This window comes from Pseudophryne corroboree, chromosome 4 (assembly GCF_028390025.1).
Source record: "Pseudophryne corroboree isolate aPseCor3 chromosome 4, aPseCor3.hap2, whole genome shotgun sequence".
Classification (NCBI taxonomy): Eukaryota; Metazoa; Chordata; class Amphibia; order Anura; family Myobatrachidae; genus Pseudophryne; species Pseudophryne corroboree.
In genome coordinates this window covers 485,746,844-485,766,112 of record NC_086447.1, presented here as the reverse complement: position 1 = coordinate 485,766,112, position 19,269 = coordinate 485,746,844, and the positions used below count along the sequence as shown (strand labels likewise).

Sequence of the window (19,269 nt, the reverse complement as noted above, 5' to 3'; positions counted from 1 at the left end):
GGTCCTTACGGAGTCCCCAGCATCCACTAGGACATTAGAGAAAGTATGCTTTACAAAACGTGTTCATTATCTACATTGATCTTAGTATACAGACATATCTGAAAATGACAGGCATTTAGTAAAAAGATAAATAGTCCGACCTTTGCCAAAATTCCTGTGGATTCTTTCCTGTACCCCCGGAGTTCGTCATGAAGACTCTGTAAGTGCTGCATGACTCTTCGTTGATGCTCATCTTTCCTTAGCACGCAGTCCTTTACCAGAACGTCGTACTGTTGAAGTGGTCCAGTACATTCATTAAGCACTCCTGGCTGGGTATTTTTTGCTGAGCCGACAGCTGAAGCCTCTGCTACATGGCTAACAGATACTTGAAAGAATAAAATACAAATATATTACAAAAATTGTTATTTGAATACATGTAGTTTCCCCAAACAATTTTCGTTCTATAAGATCCCAAATATCTGATATGAATTTCCAAAACCATTTTATTTTTTAAAAATTATTTCCACTAAAGGAACAGTTTTCAATTAAAAAAACATTCCCTTTACAGGTTCACAGTGTCTATTCACGAGAGACAGAGTGACAAGGGGCATGCCAGCAGCTCACAGAGCACTGGCCATGCCCCCACAGCTACAAAAATTGGAGGCGTGGCTCGTGATCGCAGCATGCCCACGAAGCCACTTCCCCTCTAAGCCACACCCATTTTGGGCTTCGCAAGAAGTGTCCCTCTTTGAGGTCTCCACATGTTGGAAGGTATGGCAAACCGCCCATATACTGACTGCAAGGTCTGCCAACATCACAGCTAGGTGGGCATTTGTGATGCTCGACATACCAAGCAGCCAACTGGTAAGCGTGTATAGTTTACCTAATTAGCCACTTGACCTTTCTAGTGTGTACCCAGCCTAAGAAAGGCAGTAGGGCATACTGTAGTTTCACCTTCCAAGCCATCCACTCTGTTCTCTGTAGGGGTGTAGTATGAATTGCCGGCGCCGGGATCCCGACCGCCGGAATGCAGGCAGCGGTGTGAGCGCAAAAGAGCCCCTTGCGGGCTAGCTACGCTATTTATTCTCCCTCCAGGGGTGTCGTGGACACCCCAAGAGGGAGATTAGATGTCGGTATACCGTCAGTCGGGATTCCAGCGCTGGTATGCTGAGCGCCGGGATCCCGACAGCTGGTATATCAAGTGCCAACCCTCTGTAGAGCAGGGGCATGGGTGCAAGTTACAGGGGTATGGGGAGAGCAACACCTCTTCCACACATTACATGTGCCAAGCAAGACTACACTGCATACATGCTGCCCCTAGACAGGTTGGCACAGGAGAGGTCAGCACCAGCCCTGCTCCTATAGAATAGGTTGTCAGAATTAGTATGATGATACCTTAATCATGGCTCTCTTGAAAAAAACAAAGAGCTCTGCAGTACAGTGTGGGAATGACAGACTAGAGAGCAAATGCAGCCAATTCATAGCAAGACTTTCACCGATGCATCCGTGGTCCAAGCTCAGAACATGGGGCACCCTGAGGTTATAGTGTTCACTCTAGGCTGTTTTAGCAGGGCGCCGCGCCCTGCCCGTTTTTTAGCAGGCAAAACCCGCCCTGCCCCTTTTGCGGCGCCCTGCTAGAACAGCCGCCCGCTTCCTGCCCTCTTGGCGTGTATAGATGCCGTGCGCATGCGCGCGGCATCCATTCACGCATTGGGAGAGGGCTGGGGGAAGCCCAGCACCGACGGAGGTGCTGGGCACGCCCCCAACAGTGACGTCGCCGGCCACAGACGCTCTCTATAGTAGCGTCTGTGGGCCGCACCGCCCTTTAAAATGACGTAGGCGTGGCCACGCCCCCTATTTTGCGTGGCCGCGCCCCCGTTTCGGCCGCGCGCGCACATGTGCACCCGGAGTCCGGCGCCCTGCCCCTTTTCACTCCTAGAGTGAACACTAGGTTAGCCTAACTAACCTGCTTCAGGGCATGTTAGAATATTTAGCACAATAATTTAACACTTAAAAAATAAAATTCTACTTCTTACTAATGTAACACTTACTTTACTTAATAGTCAGAACAAGTTTACTGATGTCCTGAAGCAGTTTAGTTATTCTTACCTCAGGGGTCCATGTTCTGAACTTGAACAGCATCCACCAGGGATGGACTGTGGTCCGAATTCAACCCTGGCATGTACATGCATGCGCGCGCGCGCCATGTGTAGGGGCGTGCAGGCACAAAAGTCAGGGGCGTGCTGCAATTCAGGGCACCACCGTTTCCATGGAGATATGCGGGGGCGCACGGACAAGCACACGGGGGCGAGTCGTGGGGGCGTGGACTCATGGCACGCCTCCATTTTTATGGAGACGGGAGGGGAGGCAGGGGAGCAGCCAGAGCAGAGAGCTGGAGGCTGCGCGCGGCCTTCCCGGCTCTCTGCCTGAAAGGACCGGCCCACAAGCCCATTTGCCAGAAGTGCCAGATGGGCAGTCGGCCCTGGTATCCACTCCCACAAATGAGAGGCCTGGATATGCACAACTACTAGTGTATGTGTCAATCTGATCCAGATGGACCAGGAAAGTTGGGCACTCAATTAAAGCAGCAGTCAGGAGAGGAGCCAGTATCACCAGTATCTAAACTGCAGCAGCCACGGGTATGGATCAATGGGTCGTCATGGATTGATCGACATTGACATGGGTGACAAAGGAAAAAGGTTGACATATTAAAATGGTCAACACAAAAAGGTTGACATGACATTTTTAAATTTCTTTACGTAGCATTACAAGGAACCCCAATTATAGAGCACCGCGTCCTGTTGCAGCGGACAAGGTACCGAGCTGCGTTCGGCATAGGTTACTACTTTTCCCAATTGTAATCCATCTGCATGGTAAAGTTTGAAAAAGTTCACTCACTTTTTTTTTTTTTTTAAAGTCATCTCAACTTTTTCATGTGTTGACCTGCCCCGTGTCAACAATTTTAACGTGATCTTTTTCATGTGTCAGCCTACCATCTGTATTCAGCAGCCACTATGGGGTATATGCAATTGCGGTCGAATTCCCGAAAATGTCGAAAAACTGGACTTTTTCGCCCAAAAAATAAATTCAACAATGCAATACAGTACTTTTCGTCAAAAAAACGGACTTTTCAAATTCGACTTTTTGAAATTCGACATTTGACAAATTCGACATTTCTGCAATGGTACAAATGCGGCTTTTCGACAAAAGTATATTCAGTTGAAGAATGTAAATTCGACAACAGTGCTCTTTGACAGTAAATTCGTCATTTTCAATCCGCCTCACTTTGCTGGCGGAATGTAATAAAAAAAATTTAAAAACATGTTTTTTTTGTGTTTTTTTTTTATTGCTAATAGCATATCTATTTATATTAGAAGGGATTAGGTACTTGGTTTGTCTGTTTAGGAGGCACAAGTATTATTTACATATTTTTTAAAATATATATATATATATTTTTTATGCAATGGGTTAAAAACCCGGAAAAAAATTGCGTGGGGTCCCCCCTCCTAAGCATAACCAGCCTCGGGCTCTTTGAGCCGGTCCTGGTTGCCAAAATACGGGGAAAAAAATGACAGGGGATCCCCCGTATTTTAACAACCAGCACCGGGCTCTGTGTCTGGTCCTGGTGCAAAAAATACGGGGGACAAAAACAGTAGGGGTCCCCCGTATATTTTGTACCAGCACCGGGCTCCACTAGCTGGGTAGATAATGCCACAGCCGGGGGACACTTCTATACCGCTCCCTGCGGCCGTGGCATTAAATACCCAACTAGTCACCCCTGGCCGGGGTACCCTGGAGGAGTGGGGACCCCTTCAATCAAGGGGTCCCCTACCCCAGCCACCCAAGGGCCAGGGGTGAAGCCCAAGGCTGTCCCCCCCATCCAAGGGCTGCGGATGGGGGGGCTGATAGCATGTGTAAAAATGAAAGAATATTGTTTTTTTGCAGAAGAACGACAAGTTCCAGCAAGCCTCCCCCGCAAGCTGGTACTTGGAGAACCACAAGTACCAGCATGCGGGGGGGGGGGGGCGCTGGTACCTGTAGTTCTTCTGCAAAAAAAATACCCAAATAAAAACAGGACACGCACACCGTGAAAATACAACTTTATTACATACATGTCGACACACACACATACTTACCTATGTTGACACGACGTTCGGTCCACTTGTCCAAGTAGAATCCATGGGGTGTACCTGAAAATAAAATTATACTCACCTAAATCCAGTGTCCTGTGATATTTGTAATCCAAGTACTTGGCAAAACAAAAAAAATAAGATTTTACTCACCGGTAAATCTACTTCTCGTAGTCCTAGTGGATGCTCCCTGATTGGCTGAAGGGACCTTCTGTGACAGCAGTCACAGGGGGTCTCTGCATTCGGGGAAAGGGGTCCCATGTGTAAACATGGGACCCCTTTCAGTCCGTGTGGATCGGGTAAATGCGTTTCTCTAACGTCCTAGTGGATGCTGGGGACTCCGTAAGGACCATTGGGAATAGACGGGCTCCGCAGGAGACTGGGCACTCTAAGAAAGATTCAGTACTACTGGTGTGCACTGGCTCCTCCCTCTATGCCCCTCTTCCAGACCTCAGTTAAGGAAACTGTGCCCGGAAGAGCTGACAGTACAAGGAAAGTATTTTGGAATCCAGGGTAAGACTCATACCAGCCACACCAATCACACCGTATAACTTGTGATAACATACCAAGTCAACAGTATGAACAACAACAGAGCATCAGACAAACCTGATGCAACCATAACATAACCCTTATGTAAGCAATAACTATATACAAGTATTGCAGAAGAAGTCCGCACTTGGGACGGGCGCCCAGCATCCACTACGGACTACGAGAAATAGATTTACCGGTGAGTAAAATCTTATTTTCTCTAACGTCCTAGTGGATGCTGGGGACTCCGTAAGGACCATGGGGATTATACCAAAGCTCCCAAACGGGCGGGAGAGTGTGGATGACTCTGCAGCACCGAATGAGCAAACACAAGGTCCTCCTCAGCCAGGGTATCAAACTTGTAGAACTTTTCAAAAGTGTTTGAACCCGACCAAGTAGCTGCTCGGCAAAGCTGTAATGCCGAGACCCCTCGGGCAGCCGCCCAAGAAGAGCCCACCTTCCTTGTGGAATGGGCTTTTACTGATTTTGGAGGCGGCAAGCCAGCCGCAGAATGAGCCTGCTGAATAGTGTTACAGATCCAGCGAGCAATAGTTTGCTTTGAAGCAGGAGCACCCAGCTCGTTGGATGCATACAGGATAAACAGCGAGTCAGTTTTCCTGACTCCAGCCGTTCTGGCTACATAAATCTTCAAAGCCCTGACTACATCTAGTAACTTGGAATCCTCCAAGTCACGAGTAGCCGCAGGCACCACAATAGGTTGGTTCAAATGAAAAGATGACACCACCTTTGGCAGAAATTGCGGACGAGTCCGTAATTCTGCCCTGTCCATATGGAAAACCAGATAGGGGCTTTTACATGACAAAGCCGCCAATTCGGACAAACGCCTAGCCGAAGCTAAGGCCAATAGCATGACCACTTTCCACGTGAGATATTTTAACTCCACGATCTTAAGCGGCTCAAACCAGTGAGATTTTAGGAAACTCAACACCACGTTAAGATCCCAAGGTGCCACTGGTGGCACAAAAGGGGGCTGAATATGCAGCACTCCCTTTACAAACGTCTGAACTTCAGGTAGAGAAGCTAGTTTTTTATGAAAGAAAATGGATAGGGCCGAAATCTGGACCTTAATGGACCCCAATTCTAGGCCCAAAGTCACTCCCGACTGTAGGAAGTGAAGGAAACGGCCCAGCTGGAATTCCTCTGTAGAGGCATTCCTGGCCTCACACCCAGCAACATATTTTCGCTGTATACGGTGATAATGTTTAGCCGTCACGTCCTTCCTAGCCTTTATCAGCGTAGGAATAACCTCATCCGGAATCCCTTTTTTCTACTAGGATCCGGCGTCCAACCGCCATGCCGTCAAACGCAGCTGCGGTAAGTATTGGAACATACAAGGTCCCTGCTGCAACAGATCCTGCCCTAGAGGCAGAGGCCATGGGTCCTCTGTGAGCATTTCTTGCAGCTCTGGATACCAAGTCCTTCTTGGCCAATCCGGAACAATGAGTATTGTTCTCACTCCTCTTTTCCTTATGATTCTCAGCACCTTGGGTAAGAGAGGTAGAGGAGGAAACACATAAACCGACTGGAACATCCACGGTGTCACCAGTGCGTCTACAGCTATCGCCTGAGAGTCTCTTGACCTGGCGCAATACCTCTGTAGCTTTTTGTTGAGGCGGGATGCCATCATGTCCACCTGTGGCAGTTCCCACCGACCTACAATCTGCGCAAAGACTTCCTGATGAAGTCCCCCCTCTCCCGGGTGGAGGTCGTGCCTGCTGAGGAAGTCTGCTTCCCAGTTGTCCACTCCCGGAATGAACACTGCTGACAGTGCTCGTACGTGATTCTCCGCCCATCAAAGAATTCTGGTGGCTTCCGCCATCGCCACCCTGCTCCTTGTGCCGCCTTGGCGGTTTACATGAGCCACTGCGGTGATGTTGTCTGATTGGTTCAGCACCGATTGGTTGCGAAGCAGGGTCTCCGCTTGACTTAGGGCGTTGTATATGGCCCTTAGTTCCAGGATATTGATGTGAAGGCAAGTCTCCTGACTTGACCACAGCCCTTGGAAACTTCTTCCCTGAGTGACTGTCCCCCACCCTCGGAGGCTTGCATCCGTGGTCACCAGGACCCAGTCCTGAATGCCGAACCTGCGGCCCTCGAGAAGGTGAGTACTCTGCAGCCACCACCGGAGAAACACCCTGGCCCAGGGGGATAGGGTGATTAACCGATGCATTTAAAGATGTGATCCGGACCACTTTGTCCAGTAAGTCCCATTAGAAGCCTCTCATGGAACCTGCCGAAAGGAATGGCCTCGTATGATGCCACCATCCTTCCCAGGACTCGAGTGCAGTGATGCACTGACACCTGTTTTGGTTTTAATAGATTCCTGACCAGTGTCACGAGCTCCTGAGCTCTCTCTATCGGGAGATAAACCCTTTTCTGGTCTGTGTCAAGGATCATGCCTAGGAGAGGCAGATGAGCTGTAGGAACCAACTGCGACTTTGGAATATATAGAATCCAGCCGTGTTGCCGTTTCACTTCCAGAGAAAGTGATACGCTGTTCAGCAACTGCTCTCTTGATCTCGCTTTTATGAGGAGATCGTCCAAGTACGTGATAATAGTGACACCTTGCTTCCGCAGGAGCACCATCATTTCCGCCATTACCTTGGTGAATATTCTCTGGGCCGTGGAGAGACCAAACGGCAACGTCTGAAATTGGTAATGACAATCCTGTACCGCAATTCTGAGGTACGCCTGATGAGGTGGATAAATGGGGACATGAAGGTATGCCTCCTTTATGTCCCGAGTCACGATAAAATCTCCCCCTTTCAGGCTTGAAACGACCGCTCTTAGCGATTCCATCTTGTACTTGATCCTTATCAGGTATATGTTCAGGGATTTTAAATTCAATATGGGTCTGACCGAACCGTCTGGTTTCGGGACTACCACATGGTCGAATAATAACCCCCTCCTTGTCGAAGGAGGGGAACCTTGACCACCACCTGTTGAAGATACAATTTGTGAATTGCAGTTAACCCTGTTTCCCTCTCGTGGGGGGAAGCCGGCAGGGCCGTCAGTGAGGAGGCATCTTCTCAAAGTCCAGCTTGTATCCCTGAGACACAATATCTATTGCCCAGGGATCTAACAGGGAGTGAACCCACTTGTTGCAGAACTTACGAAAGCGTGCCCCCACCGGGCCTAGCTCCGTCTGTGGAGCCCCAGCGACATGCGGTGGATTTTCATAGAGGCCGGGGAGGACTTCTGTTCCTGGGAACTATCTGTGTTGTGCAGCTTCTTTCCTCTGGCCCCGCCTCTGGCAAGAAAGGACGCATCTCGGCCTTTCTTGTTTCTTTGTTCGAAAAGCTGCATTTGATAATGACGTGCTTTCCTAGGCTGTGCAGGAATATAAGGCAAAATATCCGAATTACCAGCTATAGCCGTGGAGACCAGGTCCGAGAACCCTTCTCCACACAATCCTCAGCCTTCCATATGCCACTTAAGTTGGCATCATCTGTCCATTGCATATTCTACAGGACACGTCAAGCAGAAATCGACATAGCTTTGACTCTAGGACCCAGTATACTCATGTCTCTTTGGGCATGTTTGGTTATATACACTGCTCAAAAAAAATAAAGGGAACACTAAAATAACACATCCTAGATCTGAATGAATGAAATATTCTTATTAAATACTTTGTTCTTTACATAGTTGAATGTACTGACAACAAAATCACACAAAAATGATCAATGGAAATCAAAATTTATTAACCCATGGAGGTCTGGATTTGGAGTCACCCTCAAAATTAAAGTGGAAAAACACACTACAGGCTGTTCCAACTTTGATGTAATGTCCTTAAAACAAGTCAAAATGAGGCTCAGTAGTGTGTGTGGCCTCCACGTGCCTGAATGACCTCCCTACAATGCCTGGGCATGCTCCTGATGAAGTGGCGGATGGTCTCCTGAGGGATCTCCTCCCAGACCTTGACTAAAGGATCCGCCAACTCCTGGACAGTCTGTGGTGCAACGCAGCGTTGGTGGATGGAGCGAGACATGATGTCCCAGATGTGCTCAATTGGATTCAGGTCTGGGGAACGGACGGGCCAGTCCATAGCATCAATGCCTTCGTCTTGCAGGAACTGCTGACACACTCCAGCCACATGAGGTCTAGCATTGTCTTGCATTAGGAGGAACCCAGGGCCAACCGCACCAGCATATGGTCTCACAAGGGGTCTGAAGATCTCATCTCGGTACCTAATGGCAGTCAGGCTACCTCTGGCGAGCACATGGAGGGCTGTGCGGCCCCCCAAAGAAATGCCACCCCACACCATTACTGACCCACTGCCAAACTGGTCATGCTGGAGGAAGTTGCAGGCAGCAGAACGTTCTCCTTGGCATCTCCAGACTCTGTCACATGTGCTCAGTGAGAACCTGCTTTCATCTGTGAAGAGCACAGGGCGCCAGTGGCGAATTTGCCAATCTTGGTGTTCTCTGGCAAATGCCAAACGTCCTGCACGGTGTTCGGCTGTAAGCACAACCCCCACCTGTGGACGTCGGGCCCTCATACCACCCTCATGGAGTCTGTTTCTGATCGTTTGAGTAGACACATGCACATTTGTGGCTTGCTGGAGGTCATTTTGCAGGGCTCTGGCAGTGCTCCTCCTGTTCCTCCTTGCACAAATGCGGAGGTAGCGGTCCTGCTGCTGGGTTGTTGCCCTCCTACGGCCTCCTCCACGTCTCCTGATGTACTGGCCTGTCTCCTGGTAGCGCCTCCATGCTCTGGACACTATGCTGACAGACACAGCAAACCTTCTTGCCACAGCTCGCATTGATGTGCCATCCTGGATGAGCTGCACTACCTGAGCTACTTGTGTGGGTTGTAGGGAGGTCATACAGGCACGTGGAGGCGACAGACACGACTGAGCCTCATTTTGACTTGTTTTAAGGACATTACATCAAAGTTGGATCAGCATGTAGTGTGTTTTTCCACTTTAATTTTGAGGGTGACTCCAAATCCAGACCTCCACGGGTTAATAAATTTGATTTCCATTGATAATTTTTGTGTGATTTTGTTGTCAGCACATTCAACGATGTAAAGAACAAAGTATTTAATAAGAATATTTCATTCATTCAGATCTAGGATATGTTATTTTAGCGTTCCCTTTATTTTTTTGAGCAGTGCATATCTCTTAAGACAGCATCTTTAATATATATACATATCTCTCTATACACACACACATACTAGGGTATCAACTTCTGCTGATAAGGTACCTGTCCACGCCGCCCCAGCGCTATAAACCCATGCCGACACAATCGCCGGTCTGAGTAGTGTACCAGAATGTGCACGCTATCTGCAGGATCCCTGAGAATAGCTAGGGCTACCTTCTGGGCAAACGTGACACCCTGGGGGAAGATTCCCATCACATCCTGGCCCTAGTGGGGAAAGGCTACTGCCTAAGAAATTTTTGTGGGAAGCTACAGTCTCTTGTCTGGAGATTCTCGCTCCTTTTCCTCATGAGAGGAGGGAAATTTACCTCAGCTTTCTTCCCCTTAAACATGTGTACCCTTGTGTCAGGGACAGATGAGTCATCAGTGATATGCAAATCATCTTTTATTACAATAATCATATATTGAATACTTTTCTGCCATTTTGGCTGTAACTTTGCATTATCGTAGTCGACACTGGAGTCAAACTCTGTGTCGATATCAGTGTTTATTATTTTGGATAGTGAGCATTGTGAGACTCTGAAGGTCTCTGCGCCATAGGGACAGACATGGGTAGATTTCTTGTCTGTTCTCTAATCTTTTGTGCAATAAATTCACCTTAGCACTTACACATATCCAAACAGGTGTCGGCGTTGTCGACGGAGACACCCTCTCACACACACATTTGCTCTATCTCCTCCTTAGGGGAGCCTTTTACCTCAGACATGTCGACACACACGTACCGACACACCACACACACAGGGGATGCTCTATTTGAAGACAGTTCCCCCACAAGGCCCTTTGGAGAGACAGAGAGAGAGTATGCCAGCACACACCCCAGCGCTATATGACCCAGGAATCACACAGTAACTTAGTGTTAACCCAGTAGCTGCTGTATATATTGTTTTTACGCCAAATTTATGTGCCCCCCCTCTCTTTTTCACCCTCTCTATAGTGCTTCTGCAGGGGAGAGCCTGGGGAGCTTCCTCTCAGCGGAGCTGTGGAGAGAAAATGGCTCTGGTGAGTGCCGAGGAAGAAGGCCCCGCCCCCTCAGCGGCGGGCTTCTGTCCCGCGATTTTGTGTTAAAATAATGGCGGGGGCTCATGCATATTACAGTGCCCAGCTGTATATATGCTGCTTTTTGCCAGGAGGTACTCAATTGCTGCCCAGGGCGCCCCCCCTGCGCCCTGCACCCTACAGTGACCGGAGTGTGTGGGTTAGTGTGGGAGCAATGGCGCACAGCTGTAGTGCTGTGCGCTACCTCATATGAAGACAGGAGTCTTCTGCCGCCGATTTTGAAGTCTTCTTGCTTCAACCCGCCGGCTTCTGTCTTCTGGCTCTGCAAGGGGGACGGCGGCGCGGCTCCGGGAACGGACGACCAAGGTTAAGTTCCTGTGTTCGATCCCTCTGGAGCTAATGGTGTCCAGTAGCCTAAGAAGCGCAACCTAGCCGCAGTTAGTAGGTTTGCTTCTCTCCCCTCAGTCCCACGTAGCAGAGAGTCTGTTGCCAGCAGAAGCTCTCTGAAAATAAAAAACCTAACTAAAATACTTTCTTAATAGCAAGCTCAGGAGAGCTCACTAAAATGCACCCAGCTCCTTCCGGGCACAGATTCTAACTGAGGTCTGGAGGAGGGGCATAGAGGGAGGAGCCAGTGCACACCAGTAGTACTAAATCTTTCTTAGAGTGCCCAGTCTCCTGCGGAGCCCGTCTATTCCCCATGGTCCTTACGGAGTCCCCAGCATCCACTAGGACGTTAGAGAAACGCATTTACCCGATCCACACGGACTGAAAGGGGTCCCATGTTTACACATGGGACCCCTTTCCCCGAATGCAGAGACCCCCTGTGACTGCTGTCACAGAAGGTCCCTTCAGCCAATCAGGGAGCGCCACGTCGTGGCACTCTCCTGATTGGCTGTATGCGCGTCGGAGCTGTCAGACGCGCATCGCACAGCCCCCTCCATTATCTTCAATGGTGGGAACTTTGCGGTCAGGTCACCCGCGGTCAGCGGCTGACCGCGGGTAACCCCACTGCTGACCGCAAAGTTCCCACCATTGAAACTAATGGAGGTGCTGTGCGATGCGCTGTCTGCCAGCTCAGACGCGCATAGGGAATCAGGAGAGTGCCAGGACACTGGATTTCGGTGAGTATAATTTTATTTTCAGGTACACCCCGTGGATTCTACTTGGATAAGTGGACCGAACGTCGTGTCAACATAGGTAAGTATGTGTGTGTGTCGACATGTATGTAATAAAGTTGTATTTTCACGGTGTGCGTGTCCTGTTTTTATTTGGGTATTTTTTTTGCAGAAGAACTACAGGTACCAGCGGGCCCGTTATTTTCCCACATGCTGGTACTTGTGGTTCTTCAAGTACCAGCTTGCGGGGGAGGCTTGCTGGGACTTGTCGTTCTTCTGCAAAAAACAATATTTTTTCATTTTTACACATGGCTATCAGCCCCCATCCGCAGCCCTTGGATGGGGGGGGGGGGACAGCCTCGGGCTTCACCCCTGGCCCTTGGGTGGCTGGGGGGGGGGGGGGGGGGAAGGACCCCTTGATTGAAGGGGTCCCCACTCCTCCAGGGTACCCCGGCCAGGGGTGACTAGTTGGGTATTTAATGCCACGGCCGCAGGGAGCGGTATAAAAGTGTCCCCCGGCTGTGGCATTACCTGTCCAGCTAGTGGAGCCCGGTGCTGGTACAAAATATACGGGGGACCCCTACTGTTTTTGTCCCCCGTATTTTTTGCACCAGGACCAGGCACAGAGCCCGGTGCTGGTTGTTAAAATACGGGGGATCCCCTGTCATTTTTTTCCCCGTATTTTGGCAACCAGGACCGGCTCAAAGAGCCCGAGGCTGGTTATGCTTCGGAGGGGGGACCCCACGCAATTTTTTTTCGGGTTTTTTACCGTTTTTTTAAAAAAAATTAAAATCAAATCAAAATCCATCAATTGGTCCGTTTTTCGACAGCGGGACTGTCAAATCCGTTTTTTATTGAATATGTCGAATTCCGGCACCCGCCGGCCGGAATTCGACGGTCGAATTGTGTCGAATTTAAAAACGGGCGAAAAATTGCCGCAATTCGCCCGTTATTGCATATACCCCCATATGTATGTATAGCAAGTTTCAGTCATCTGCAGGGAGGATTACTGTGAGCATCACTGACCAATCACGTAGGCTCCTATGATACTAGACCAGTCAGAGTGTATCTTCTCAATGACAGTACAGACTAATCAAGTTCTGTCCTTATAGGTCGAAAAATGTTGTAAGTGTATTCCAAATAGTGACATTTACATTAGATCGTAGCTAGTCACTCTTCAGTACTTTTACAGAGAAAGGCAGATAACCTTTAATAGAGATCTCTGGTCTGCATTCCAGTCATGTTGTACTGTGTGTAAATACCCACAGTTCTCCGTCTCTTAACTCATCCCTATGTTCAACGCTTTATCCTATTCAGGCAGCTGCCACTCTCCTACTCAACAAGACGTGTGTTACCCCCGGCGCTACTAACCTGCCGTCTGCCTGCACAGACAGGGAACGCACGGCCCTCCGAGCTTCCCCCACCTCACGCCGTACTGCAGCCTCCTACATTCCCGGTAAACGCTTAGCAGAGAACTCCGGGAAACCAAGGGCGCAAAGGGGGCCGCCATGTTGGAAGAGACTCATTTCAATAACTTTATTTAGAGAACATTACAGTGGCGAAGACAGGCTAGTGACACGAGGGCGAGGCTTGTTTCTAAGCAACGAAAGAATTATTAGTATATAAAGGTGAGGAAAAGCTATCAAGGAAAAAATAAGTAACGTGACACTGTACCGTACATATAACATCTGATTATATGGCAAAAAAGCCATGTGATCAGATGTGGGAGGGGGCGGCTAGTGTCAGAGCCAGATGTACACACCCACATACCCTGTACCGATTTTTTGGCTCTCCAAACTTCTATTGAAAGTCTAGGAAAAGGCCGTGGCCACGCCCCCTTTTCTAATTTGTATCGATTTTTATGTGTAAAATGTTGGAGGGTACGCACATATATGATTTCATTTGGTGGTGAGTTATGATATAAAAATTATGACATACTACAAAGATGATTTTTATAGGTTCTATGCCGTATGACCGTATGTCACTGACAGATAGCTAGGGTGTGTATCGCACTATTGGCGTCCGGGATCCCAGCTGCAGAATGCCGGCGCAGGGTGGGAGTGCAACGAAGCCCGTTGCAGACTCGGTGGCAAAATAGTCAGATGGTTGGCATGCTAACCGTCGGGATAGTGAGGGGGCGGGATATAGGTGGAGGTATTGTGACCACCAGTCTCCTGACCGCCGGTCACATAACTAAATCCCGATAGATAGATAGATAGATAGATAGATAGATAGATAGATAGATACACTAGCGCGCGCAGGGGGGGTTTCCGAGTACCTAGAAACCCCCCCTGCCGCCGATCCATCGCCATGAGTGATCGATTACAGTGGCCCCTGTGGAATCGGAGAAAGGGATTTATCGGTAAGTACCAAAATCCTGATTTAATGTAGTTACCTCTCGCTGTATACAGCGCTCCCAGTCCCGCGGCTCCGCCCCCAGCGTGTCCCGATCACTGCTGCCCACAGTGATCAGGCAACCCGCTGCATCCCCAACACACACGGCGAGTAGACTACACGGGCTGGCGTGGAGAGGCACCATCCTGGCTCTGCTGCGCCGGCCATGATACGCACCGCAGAGACAGAATCTGATTCTGCACTGCAGCTACGGGCAGGCGGATGAGCAGCGCCTGTTCCTACAGTTGGCCTGTGCTCATCTGAATCCAGCTCAGGCATCATAACGCGTGACACTGCTACGGCCTAAGAAGTGCTGCTGCTCCCTGTACAATATGCCAGAGGCAGGTCAGTTGAAACGTTACGGAGGGGCTTATCTCTCCTCTCATGGTGCCCCCACCCCACCCTCAATCCTGTCACCTGTCATCTGTCATTTTGTTCTGGATCCGCCTCTGGGCTTAAGGATCTCACTGTGACTATAAGTTTTATACACATATATGTAACTATATATATATATATATATATATATATATACACACACACACACACACATAACACGTCAAATGTGCAGCTCTCAGCATATTAAAGACAAAACACATGTAGATTCTCTCAACGTTTCTGTGTTGTCAGGGCGTTAGTGGCAACACTGAGACATTGACAGAATCTACCTGTGTTATGTCTTTATTATGCTGAGTGCTGCACCTTTGACGTATAATTTTGTGGACTGTGCGGGCAACGGCTATTATTAAAGTGCCAGACTGTGGGGAGAGAGTGTGTTTATATATATATATATATATATATATATACAGTATAGAATTGGTGGCACTCACAGATTCTTTGTCAAACAGAATCTGTGAGTGCCACCATTTCTATACTGCATATTACATTACTGTTGGGAGACACCACAGCAGGTTGCAGAGTGCATACTACCGCAGTCTCTGACCCCTTGATAGATGCTAGATTCAAGTGGGCTAAGGGAACTTTTCCATCAGGGGGAGGAGCCACAACACAAGGGGGAGGAGCAAGGCCAGCGGGATAGTTCCTCTACTATCCACGCCACCAACACCTTTAGTAATCAGGTGGCGAGCGGAGTGAGCTACCGAGCCCAAAGTGCGGCAAGCGAAGCGAGCCCGCGATGGTACTTTTCGGGTACCCTGTTCGGCCGTAGCTCCTCCTCCTGGTGATGTGTCTCATCCCCTAGGTACGTCAGAAGGTCCCTTCTCCCACTCCGATATAGCACCAACCCTGACCCCTTATGCTTGGCTCCACCGCCTCTTTGGAAACCCCCCTTCACAAATCCTGCGTTTGCCCCTGAGATAGATAGATAGATAGATAGATAGATAGATAGATAGATAGATAGATAGATAGATAGATAGATAGATAGACAGATCTCATACTTGCCTACTTTTGAAAAAGCGTTTCAGGGAGATGTGAAAGTAACACCTATCAATGCGGATGTGTACTGCTACATCTGAGAGGCGTGTCATAAATATGACTTACATCCAATTGTAAATGAGCCCCAAAGTTAGTAAGATCTACTAGTTGAAGAAAATACACTGATATTTTATCGCGTTCCTGTCGCAGTTTAGGGAGATGGACTACGACGCTGGCGTGGACACTGTAACCGAGCAGGGACCCCACTATATCCACCAGGGCATAGGAGCAGGGGCGTCAGAACGTTTTTAGGTTGGGGGGGGGCAAAATATAATCTGAGTTTGGCGCCCCTAGCTTCCCAGCACACTTCCCAGCATACGTGTTGGTGCATCATTATAACTATTAGCATTATCAGCAACATGTTAAGCACGGTATCCGGTGAGGATCCCGGTGGTCTAAATACCTACGCCGGAATACCAACACTACTCGGCATGCTGGTGTTGGTATTCTGAATAGGATCACAATCCCGGCGCCGGAATACCGACCACCGGGATCCTGGATGTCTGTGTGCTAGGCCACCGGAGAGGTAAGCCGCAGAGGGTGGACGTGGGGAGGGGGGTTTGGAGGTTAGGTTTAGGTTGCAAGGGGGAGGGTTAGGTTTAGGCTGCGGGAAGGGGGGGTTAGGAACCCCCTGGGAGGGTTAGGCTGGGGGGGGGGGGTGGAGTTAGGCTGCGGGGAGGTGAGGGGGGTTTAGGTATAGGCACCACCAGGGAGGGTTAGAGTTAGGCTGCAGTGGGTTGGGGGGAAGGGGTTAGGATCAGGCTGATAAAATATACGTTATGGTAAGAACTTACCGTTGATAACGGTATTTCTCCAAACTCCACAGTATCCACAGGATAACAATGGGATATGATGAAGCAACAGCGGATTTGCACCAATCGGTCAAAGCTTTTCGGCCTCCCAGCATGCATGTCCATATATCCCCACCTCCTGGGTCAGACAAATCAGTTGAATTCCAAAGCTCAAGGCAGGAGCATCATAGATAGCCCTAATCAGGCGAGAAGAACACACATGCACACCCTTCCGTACAAGAAGGAAGAGGTTAGTGAGTAAAAGGATCCTCAAATCAGGTACGTCAGGGTGGGATCCCTGTGGATACTATGGAGTTAGGAGAAATACCATTATCAACGGTAAGTTCTTACCATAACGTATATTTCTCCCGCACGGTCCACAGGTTATCCACAGGATAACAATGGAATTTCCCAAAGCAATTTAGTGGTGGGGACGCTCCTGATTGAACAGGAGAATCCTTTGCACCTGATTTGAGGATCCTTTTACTCACTAACCTCTTCCTTCTCCCGAGTTCCCTCCCATCCCCCTCTTCACCATTTCTGCATAAACACCTGCCAAACTGTAACTAACCTCCTGTGTACTCATTGGCTCCTCAGTATTCTGCTCCTCTCTGCTCCAGGTGTGTCCTCCCAGCGCCTCAACTCTGTTATCTGGACAGCGCTGCAGCGTCCCCGACATTTAGAGGTGCGGGAAGGCGCTGTCGTTGTGCTGTAATCTGTGACATGCTAATCGTGATTGTGTTGAGGAAAGTGCCAACACCCACCCCTCTACGGATCAGGCTGCCACTGTAATAGCACAGGAAAAGAAACTGGCAGCATGGATCAGGAGGTGAGGAGGAGCCGCAGGATGGACCAAGGGCTAGGTCAGATGGCGAGAGACAGACAGCCGCCCTGCAACCTGCTGCAGAAACAAACTCAGCAGTGGATGCACAGTGTGGGACGGATCGGGGGCAGAGCAGAGGAGGGGAGGAAGCTGCATGGCCACAGGGTAGGAGGGGGAAGTAGTATTACTGTTCGCTGAAGAGACTTTGAGGGGCCGGGATGACTGCATCTATGCTGGGCTGCTACTGCCCCGTATCTGCTGAGACTGCAGGTCCGGTCCTGATAATTGACATTAAACGGCGCGCCCATTAAGAGGCGCGTCACACCGAGCTGCCTGCCGCTCCTCTGCCCCAGTATCGGCGCCTCTCTCATGTTTGGGGGGAGCGGGCTGCCCACCCCCCCCCCCCCCCATTCTGACGCCCCTGCATAGGAGTACAGGTCGGATATACTAATATCCATTTTAATAAGACTCCATAGTGATGAAGTCCAGCATAGGGGAACCGGCGCTTGACCGGTAGCCTCTCCCCCGGCCCCGGGCGCCATCTACTGCTGGTGTTCCCACCCTGGAGCTGCCTCACACTCTCCCTCACTCCCTGACTGAGACGCTGGGTGCCTTTTTCTAAAATAGATGCGACTGGTCTCCGGGACTGCAGGGCAAGGTCTCCTTTATAAACCCACCTGTACATCAGTGACGTGGTTTTACCAGCATTTAAGTATTCTACATGTCGATATTAAGACAGCGTTAGTTAAGAACAAGTGTACCTGTGCCAGAATATAGTCTACGAGTATTCTGATCTATAAATCCGGTCTCAGACTGTGCATTGTTATATATAATATACATATACTAGTCCAGTGCAGTTTTTTTGTATTACTAAAATAATTATCTGCATTGTCACTGTGACTATGTGTGCCTGTATTCTGTACCTAGGTAACTAGGTGCGTCAGGGTCCATATATAGTGCTTCACAGTATTTACCGATTAAAGTGTACTCTACTGTGTACTCAGTCACCTAATACCGGATTTATTCGCTGGTGTTGTGTATTGTGTGCGCAGTCACATACTAGGGAATTTATTTGCAGGTATTGTACTCTGGCTGTATCGTACTAATACGCTCTGCTGTTGCATTCACTAATAATGTCTAACAGAAACGGCGGGAAATCTGAGGACGCTCCTGCATCCTGCAGCGCATGCGCCAAGGATTTGCCTGAGGGGGAAGTTTTGTATGACGGTCTGTGTACTATGTGCCATACATCTCCCAGTCAGTCCGTGGCTCCTGTAACCAATCAGGAGCCACCTTGGGCAGCGTTCCCAACTATGCTCAATATGCTTGTGACACGCCTTACGCCCACTATGGGACATCCTATGCAATTACAGCCACTAATTGTCCCTATGGTAAATCCGCCTTGGGCGGATAATTTGCCTACCCAGTTGCAGCAATGGAGTCACTCCTTGGTTAGACATAAAGCTGCCCCAAGTCACTCTCGCATCTAAGTCATCTAAGCGGGCTACTTCCTCCTCACAATCCACTAAACTCTCAGAAGATTCTTCTGATGAGGATGGGAAGTATACGGTCCCGTCAGACACTGACACAGCTGCTTCTGATGAGGAATCCACTACTCAGGTTGATGTCCCTAATTTAGTGGTTGCTATAAAGCAGATCCTACAAATCACTGATGATGACGAGGATTCCACTATGGTGTCTAAGAAACCTGATAGGTTTGAACGTCAGAAGGTAACTAAAACGTTATTACTTTTGACCATCTAGTGGACATACGACAAGAACCCTGGTCTTTTCCAGGAATGAAATTCTCCCTGTCTAAAAGGATGGTAGCTTGCTATCCTCTCTCTACAGAGTTGTGTAACAAGTGGGAAAATTCACCACCAGTGGATTCCCATGTCA

The 19,269-nt window shown here is 49.1% G+C and overlaps 1 protein-coding gene across 2 annotated transcripts in view; it reads right to left on the bottom strand.

The window, feature by feature from the left end:
• The window catches only part of AFG1L (AFG1 like ATPase), a 402,277-nt gene extending 388,803 nt beyond the window's left edge, over positions 1 to 13,474 (bottom strand). For both annotated transcript variants that reach the window (XM_063917076.1, XM_063917077.1), the window contains exons 1-2: positions 13,303 to 13,474; positions 141 to 364 (exon numbers count right to left, since the gene is read on the bottom strand). In XM_063917076.1, the coding sequence (XP_063773146.1) occupies positions 141 to 364; positions 13,303 to 13,441 (363 nt within the window). In that variant the 5' untranslated portion in view covers positions 13,442 to 13,474. The remainder of the gene's footprint in view (positions 1 to 140; positions 365 to 13,302) is intronic.
• Positions 13,475 to 19,269: the final 5,795 nt, after the last annotated feature.